The sequence below is a fragment of the Helianthus annuus genome, chromosome 1, assembly GCF_002127325.2.
Source record: "Helianthus annuus cultivar XRQ/B chromosome 1, HanXRQr2.0-SUNRISE, whole genome shotgun sequence".
Lineage (NCBI taxonomy): Eukaryota > Viridiplantae > Streptophyta > Magnoliopsida > Asterales > Asteraceae > Helianthus > Helianthus annuus.
The window spans coordinates 3,180,190-3,189,321 of NC_035433.2; the positions used below are offsets into that span (position 1 = coordinate 3,180,190).

General features: G+C 36.2%; 1 protein-coding gene and 1 long non-coding RNA gene across 2 annotated transcripts; both read right to left on the minus strand.

Annotated features, from left to right (window-relative positions):
* Positions 1-4,662: 4,662 nt before the first annotated feature.
* LOC110868626 lies at positions 4,663-6,682 on the minus strand. The gene is made up of 2 exons (XM_022118140.1): positions 5,806-6,682; positions 4,663-4,775 (listed from the first exon to the last, which is right to left on the minus strand). Exons 1-2 carry the CDS (start codon positions 6,680-6,682, stop codon positions 4,663-4,665), a joined length of 990 nt encoding a protein of 329 aa, XP_021973832.1.
* A 615-nt stretch (positions 6,683-7,297) lies between these two features.
* Positions 7,298-9,132, minus strand: LOC118482243. Its single transcript, XR_004867926.1, has 3 exons — positions 8,997-9,132; positions 8,419-8,485; positions 7,298-7,455 (listed from the first exon to the last, which is right to left on the minus strand). It is a non-coding gene; the product is annotated as an uncharacterized LOC118482243 (long non-coding RNA).

A 9,132-nucleotide genomic window follows, 5' to 3' on the forward strand; every position in this document is an offset into this window, starting at 1 on the left:
CGCCCGTCCTTAGAAGATGCTTATTTTTTTGTGGCATCCTTTATTGTGGGTTGATATATACCTGTTTGATGACATGTTGAAGACCAACGCCTGCTCTAATGTATTGATCCCTTCATGCCATCAATATATCCATCAAGAACAAAGTGACATGATGACATATCAGTGTCATTAGTCTCTTTTTCTTGAATATTTGTCCATCTCATTCAGAAAAAACTTATAGAGATACCCACCACAGAGAAGAATCCATTCAGTGAAACTTCATTCAGGAACGATTTTCAATATAGAAAAAACGAGGTTCCGCATCTATGGATTTTTTAACTATTTTTTGGCGTTTTTAAATTGAATGGTTTATAGGAAATATGGCGTTGTTTTTGGTTTGTGATCAGTTGATTGTGCAGAGACGTCTCTCTTATAGGATGTTTTTTGGCGCGTAGTTTAGGCGGGATTTTATTTATAATAAATGATATTAATAAAGTAGCCGTCTTTTCAGTTACTATGTATTTTTACTGTTTTTGTTCAGCTTTTTATGAGTTTTTAGGGTCATAGACTTTCCATCTCCCAAGCTTGGCGTTTTTTAATGGCTTTACGTAGTTTTTGGCGGTTTTTTTTTTCATTTTTTAGCTTTTAATAATACTTTTGTAAATTACTTTTATTATAGTTTGGGAGTTTTTGGCTTTTTACTACATTTATATCATTTCACAAGCATTATGACTGTTTGGCGTTTTATTAATATAATGTATTTTTTTAATTCTAAGTTGAAAAAGACATAACAAACAACAGAAAAAGAAAATTAAAAAAATAAAAATAGAAACAATTCATCTTCCAAATCTCCACTATCATCAGTCTCTTTCTTCTTTGAAATATGTTCACTGGTGGTTTGGCTTTGTCATGCTTGTGTTTTTGTTGGCCGTTTGGAAAGACAAAATGACATAAGTTTTTTGTTTGAATATGTATCTTCAAACAACTCATCAGTGTCATTCGTCTTTTCATGCCATTATAATATTCATCAATAACAAAACACAAAAAAATGACATAAGTCTGACCCCAGCAACTTTTTGTTTATGATTTGTCCATCTCATGCTGCAAAATGTTATTTGTCCATCAATAACAGCACCTCAGGGAAGAATGCATTCTCCGTAACCTGGCGTAGAACAATATTAAATATACAATAATCGATATTTGCCATTTTTGGTGTTTTACTGAGGAAATAGTGTATCAGAAAGAAACGTCGATTTTTTGGAATCTTTGATGTTTGAGTGTTTTGGTGTTTTTTAAGATGATTGGTATATAGTAAAATATGGCGTTTTTTGAGTAGGTGTGTTTGATGTTTTGGGGATTTTGGCGTTTGTAAGATGAATGGTATATAGTAGAAAATATGGCGTTTCAGGTTCTGGGGGTGTGTTTTTTATGTCTGGGATGTTTTTGTTTATATAAGGATGTGTTTTGATCTGTAATGGCGTTTTATTCACTAGTTGGCGTTTTGGTATAGAAGTGTAAAGACTTTTTTACCCTTAATGAAGTGCGTCCACTTAATAGAATTCGTGTTATTTACGAAAACACTCTAGTCCATAGATTGTTTTGATCTGACGATCCATAAGCGTTCTCACCGTTCTCACACTTTCTACTGTTTTCTCTAAATCCCGACCCTATATATATATATATATATATATATATATATATATATAGAGAGAGAGAGAGAGAGAAAGTGTAGAATACAACACCCCTAATCGTAAGTTATGTACGCGACAACTAGATAACGACGCATGTCATTCTTTTATTTTCATACCCAAGGGAAAATCAGACAATTACCTTCAACACCAGAGGATTACGAGTTCGTTACACCACTATCTCGGTAATTTTCAATATTATCAGTTTCAAATATTCAGAAATTTTAAAATTATCCATTGCGGTTAAAGCTCTGCAATTAGGGTTTCAATTAATTTCGATTTCAGTGGATCCACAGACCAGTTCCAGATGAAATACAGAAGATGTTGAAATGGGAGATGATCATGATTCGATTAAAAAAATTCGAAATCTGAATTCAAACAATGTCGAAACAGGGGATCTGTCCGGCATGCATCTTTTACATGTTTTATGTTTTCCAACATGCGTGATTATTTTTTCTATAATATGTGTGATTAGCATAACACATCATTACTAGATTTATATAACATGCTTCATTACATAATTATAACATGCGTGATTAGCAAAACACACTTATACTAGATTTATATAACATGCTTCATTACATAATTGTAACATGCTTCGTTACATAATTATAGCATGCGTGATTAGCAAAACACATTATTACTAGATTTATATAACATGTTTCATTACATAATTATAACATGTTTTATTACATGTCTATAACATGCGTGATTAGTAAAACACATTAATACTAGATTCATATAACTTGCTTCATTACATAATTATTAACATGCTTCATTACATAACTATATAACATGCTTCATTACATAATTATAGAACATGCTTCGTTACATAACTATATAACATGCTTCATTACATAATTATATAACATGCTTGATTACATTATTATATAACATGCTTCATTACATAATTATAGCATGCGTGATAAGCAAAACACATTATTACTGATCGTGATTAGAAAAACACATTATTACTAGATTTATATAACATGCTTCATTACATAATTATAACATGCATGATTAGCTAAACATATTATCACTATATTTATATAACATGCTTAATTACATATTTATAACATGCGTGATTACAATGTCTACATGCAGTGCTGAAGTAGTATATGAGGTTCTATGGCAATGGAAAGTATGGCTTAATTGTGTGTAGAATCGGAAGCAAGAAGAATGTGTGTTGAATCGAAAGCAATAAATGAGATATTTTAGGGCTAGAATTTCGCTCCAATTTGGTATGCAGTTTCTGAATATCGTATGATAAATGAGAGAGTGAAATTGACAATTATGTCATTTTCTCCTAAATTTCTATCAGAATGCTTGCTTATTACGATCGTGCCACCACGTATAATCAAGTGAAGATTGTATCAGATCCTGTGGTTGTGGTTGCTGCGTACGCACAGTATGTTAACCGGCCTATATATTAATCAATACTTGCACAATTTATAAAAGTCTAGTTGTTTTTATACAAGTTTAACACCTTCTAATACTTGTTTAAACCCAAAAAAAATTTAGAATTATTATTTTCCCACTAAGTTTATCAAAATTTTACTAACTAGAATAATATTTGGTGCTTAGTAGTACCTAGGATCTTTAAAAATCGTTAAAGATCTAAAACGCATGCGAATACCGGGCAATTCCAAACAAAAACAATAAAGTAGGGTCTTTTTGTGCTTTCACCTAAGTTCCACTTATGACCTATTATTCCATATCAAACCAAACATATTGGACAATTCATGGACTTCTAAACACTAACCGAGTCGTCGCCAACGTTCGTTTTGGGTATAATATTGTTACACAATACAATAATTTTTCTAAATCCACCATTTGCAAATCCATTGCACTCTAGGGCTCTATTAACTTCAAATTGACTTTAATCACATATATATTAAGTCTAATTGTACCATCACGAAATAACGCATTTTAATTACAGTGCGATACAATGGGCCTCGATCTTCTTGTAGAAGCCATAGCCATTGGCAAAGGAAAAGAAGACCTTACTATCAAGACCCAAACGCGATTAAGCAGCAAAAAAGTAGAATCTACTTGCTCGTCTCTTAAAACGGAAGAAATTGTTGATATTTTGAAGGATCGCATTGGATTATGTAAAGCGCGGTTAAATGAGTTCTTCTGGGCTGCTGTGTGGCCTCGTCTTTTAGCTAGAGGATGGCACTATGAACAGGCTACAAACTATGCGTTCCAAAACTCGAAGAATCTAGTGTTTCTTGCACCTGGTGTGACAAAGTTTTCAAGGAGGGATCTGGTCAAAGGAAGTCAATATTTTGACTCGTTGACTGAAGTGCTGAATAAAGTTGCATCTGAACCGCTCCTTCTTGAACACGAACCTGACAATGATGAACAAGATTTGATGAAATGCACAGTTGTGGATACCTGTTTGGTTGGGATTGTTAAAGTCAGAGAGCTTACAAATTTGACTGTTTCTAAACCTGCTGATATGCAAGCATCAGCTAATGTATCTGGAGAAACTACACATGACACAATAGAAGAATCTCAGAATGACGATGTGAATCTTAACACAGCGGAAAATACCAAAATGGATCCCTCTACAGACGAGCAAGCAGCAAAAAATCAGAAGTTGGTACTCAAGCGTAAAACAAAACGTCAAATTGTTGATAATATTAAAAATGAAAACAGCTGTGGTGCACATGAAGACATGGAAGATGCTGCATGTTCTCAGAAGAAGCGTATGAAAATAGTGATCGACTTGAACAACCCACGAGCAGGTCCAGGTTCAGATGATGATGAAAAACAATCTCCTGCTAAGCAATCGGTTTTATCTGAGACAACCACCAACCAGAATTACTCGTTGACTCCTCTTGCTAGTGGTCAATGACAGAGTAGAAGAAACCGTTTGTTGACCACAAAAGCATTGGAAGCTATTCAGAACGGATTTATGGACCCAAAAAAGAAGAGGAAAGAGCCGGAGGATGGGACCCACAGGCGTGTTCGTGCTAAAATGGGTCATGGATCAAGTTGTGGTGCGCGTTACTTGGTGGATGGAGTCATTGATGGTTCTTCCCATATGGTCACCGAGTCTCCGAAATGACATGAGGTTGACTTTTATAAGTAGTTTTCCTAAACCTGATCATGAGTTCAATTATCAAAATATGCAAAGTTAGTTGGTTCTTGTTTGATTAATACTTTATAATTCTAATATAAGGTTTTATATTTTCGGGGTGTTACAAGTCCACCCCCCTTAAAGAGGTTTCGTCCCCGAAACCTTTATTAAGTAGTTCTTTGGTTTGGACCAACTACCTTAGTTTCGTTTTTCAGACCTCATTTCTTTTTGTCAAGAGTTATCATTTGCCTCGACGCATGCGTCTTCCATGTGTAAGTTCCCATGGACTTTAACTTGTGTCTTGTATTTCTTATCTTGCCGCCTACTCGGCCTCAATTTGCCACTTGACCACTCAATAATACTACGAGTTCTTTAACATGTTTATTCTATATTACCCCATATTGTCAAGTGTTTTATGTGAGTCACAACACTATTTTGACCCCGGGTGATCTTGTCGGCTAGACTGATCATTCACCGTCACCTCTTGTCCCGTTAATTTGGGTTTATCCCTTCACCATATTCGGAGTTATGTGAGTTTACGATTTTCTATCCCGTATCTCGCGCTACAGCCTAATTATATTCTACATCACTTTTCATGACCATGATTGCATCGCATCACGTCGTGTTTAAGTTCTTATAAATTTTTCATCATCAAAACCTTCTTTCTAATGTATCGTTTTGCACCTATCGGTGTTAAGACCTACATCCTTTATTATTAACCATTTTCTATTTTGTCTCATATTGTGCATATTTGTTAAACGCTGTTTTTCACCGAAACTGAATTCTTTATACAATCACACCTATCAATGTGATCGTTGTTCTTCCTCATAAGGATTTTTATTAATTACATGTTACTTGGATAGTTACCCGTATCCAAGTTTCTAATCCATATTTATTGATACTTTATTAAGTTTCCGGGTTCGAGTGTACGGGCACCCCTTCCCATGGCAATATTTATCATGACTATTTTTGCCTAGGTTCCGCATACTCACTATTGTTTATTTTCTTATACACACACACACACACACATATATATATATATATATATATTGCCCACGGCATCAGGTTCTATCTTGACTTCGGTTGCAGTTAATTGGAAAGATCTGGCCCATGCCTTTTGTGCTTCCATCTGCACATCCTTCTCATTCAACTCCGGGCACTCAAATTTCCTGTGACCCGGTTGGTAGCAATTGTAACAAACCGAAACCTTCCCTGGGCAGAGCGAAGCCGTATGCCCTGTCTTTCCGCATATGGGACACGGTTTATCCTTAAAGCGACACTCGCCTTTATGCCCCTTTCCACATACCTTACAGCTCGGCGATCCGCCCTTCATATCCGGCTCCTTTGCCGATTCAGTTGTTCGTGCCTGCTTTGTAGGGCTTGGGTTCACATCATGCGCCCTTCGTTCGCCCCTCTCTACTTGTTTCTTCAATTCAATCTCCCGCTCTCGGGCGGTGTTAATGATTTCAGTGAGGGTCTCGTACTTTGAAGGAGTCATAAACTCCCGATATTCGGCACTTAACATATTATAATAATAACATATTTTCTGCTCCTCATTCGTCACAAGTTCGTCACAAAACCTTAATTTATCGAGAAAGATGCCCGTAATCTTGTCTATTGATTCACCCTTTTGTCTCAACTGGATGAATTCTTCCTTGATTCTGTTGATGACCGCCTTGGGACTGTGATGTTTAAGGAATGGTACCTTAAACTCATCCCATGTCATGGACCTTGCCGCATCGGCTCCAATCTCTTTCTTTTTGTTATCCCACCAGTCTTTGGCTTGACCTCTCAACTGACCCGTACCGTAAGCTACAAAATCGCTTACGTCACAGTGGGTCCTTTCAAACACTCCTTCAATATCACTTAGCCATCTTTGGCATATTATCGGGTCAACTTCCCCGTTGTAACTTGGCGGTTTACACGCCATAAACTCCTTATATGAACAACCCTTACGTTCTCCAGATTTTTCTTTCACAAGGTTGACATTGTCTTCCAACCTTTAACCCGTTCCTCAACTAACGAAAGCACTGTATTCTGGATTTTTCTATAAAACCGGATAGACTATTCTCGATTGCCTTTCCTACCTCTTCGGCAATCACCTCTTTCATTTGCTCGGTGACTATCGGCACCGCATCATTATTACCCTTTTCCGTCATCTCGAAACTGAAATGTTTATACCAATTGTTAATCACTTCATTTATAATATATTTTATTCGCTTCTGTTTAGCCAAGTTCATAACTTGCTTTAACCGTTCTCATTTAGTGCACTTTCCGGGTTTGAGTGTGTTAACACGCTCTTCCCGTGCACGTCAATTCACATCTCTTTTGTAACATATAATTAAATCTACTAAAATAACTAATTCTTACCGGATGATCGATCAAGCTTGAACCGAACACTTTGTTGACAACCTTGAGCTCTGATTACCAACTTGTAACACTCCGTTTGTTTTTATAATAATTTATCATAAACTAAGCATTTATAAACCAAAACTTTGATTTACATATCAAACATAAAGAAAGTTTCATCGAGTTAACAATTTAGATAAGTACTACTAGTTTAGCAATCCCAAAACAAGTATTTAAGTGTTAACTACATAGACATTGTTTTAGACATAATTAAGTAATCGCGGAAGCTTCAAAATATCGTTTTCGGTTCTTCGAATTGTGCTTGATCGCCATCCGGATTAAGTCCATCATCACCTACGGTCAAAACCACATAAACGATTAGTTTTGACACCTTAGAATCAATTATAAACAAGTTCCATGGTTAAAAATGAGAAACAAACAAAGATTTCAGCGGATTGAGGCGGTCGCGCCCCGCGACCGAGTTGGCATAATCCGTCGCGGCCCGCCATGGCCGTCGCGTCACGCGACGGTGATGGTGTTTCTCCATGGCGTGGCGCGAAACCACGTTTTGGGCAGTAAGTTCGTTGCTGGGTGCTGTATATCAGCCCAGCATCACTATTTCCCATTTACAAACTTTAAACTATCATAACTTTTGACTCGAGCGTCCGTTTTAGCCGATTCTTTTTCCTACGCGCCCGTAATTAAATTACGGACCCTTTTATCAACACAAATCACATAAAAATTCAGTTTACGAACAACTGGCCTATGATTCGGCTCTTTGTTTATTCGACCCATTCGTTTACAAGTCCTACAACTTGTTTTTGTTATCATCTCTTGTTTCAAGGATTTTACCCATTCCCGAGTTTTCAAACAATAGCGTTTCGCTCCCCTACCAAGAGTTGCTTACGCCTTAACAACATGCATTGTCTACGAGGATTTTAACATGCTCCTTTTAACAATTTGACAAGCATAACTTCTAAATTTTAAATCCCCATACAAAGGGTTTATTTGCAACAAGTTTAGCGTGTCCGCTTCCCGGATTACGCTTTAATTATGACCATTCATTCATCGAGTGATAGGTCAATCGCTTCAACAATTACAACTCGACATTGTTTTGACCCGTTTGGATGTTGAATGGAGGCCACCATTTCAAAGACATACCAAACTCTACATCTAACACATGTTTTGACCCGTTTTATTTGTCTAAGGCACTTCGTCACTTCCGTGACTTAACGGGTTTTACTCTTTGGCTAAATTCTAATACAAAAAACTAGAACAAATAAATAACATAATGTAACGAAACCATAGGTCACGTACCTTTAAAGCACACCCTTCAAACACGTATCACCTCCGACTTGTTCGCTTGACGATCCGGATTCTTTACCTAAAGATTTCCATTCACAACCAATTTAGAACTCTTTTATAATTAATAACGCACAATTCATTATGATATTCGAATCTGCATTTTTGTCCAATCTTTAACATTTTAATCCTCATTTAGGCGTTTTAACAAACACCTAGCGGTTCAGATTTTACATAATCAATACTAAGTTCATGTCTTGTTATTTCCATTGCTATCAACTTCAATTAAGCACATCAACACATAATTTTAACCTCAATATTCCAGAAATTTCTTCATAAATTCATATTTCACTAGAACAAGCATTATGATCCTAGTGTTCACCTAATTTCTACAAACCCATTGATCACCTACAATGGTGATTATAAACCCTACAAGTATGATGTAAGGTTTTTACAAGAAATCATCTAGGGTTTATCCCTAGACATCATATCACTTCTAATTTCATCTATACAACAATCATGCAGGCTCAAATTCAAAACTCAAGAGTTCATCTAAAATTTGAAGTAGAACCAAATATCAAATTTTTACATACCTTGCGATCCCTTCGCCGAGGTGATCGCTAATACGTATTCAGTTTTTGATTTAGACTTGATTTAGGCTTCCAATTTGTGAGATTTTGTGAAACTTAGGGTTTGAAAAGAAACCCCCTGATCGCCCCTGTGTTCTTG

Coding starts and splice junctions, on each gene's coding strand:
- LOC110868626 (XM_022118140.1), bottom strand. CDS start 6,682: ATGGCGTGTAAACCGCCAAGTTACAACGGGGAAGTTGACCCGATAATA. Junction 4,776..5,805: donor GATAGAACCTGATGCCGTGG/GCAATATATATA, acceptor ACTCATGATCAG/GTTTAGGAAAACTACTTATA.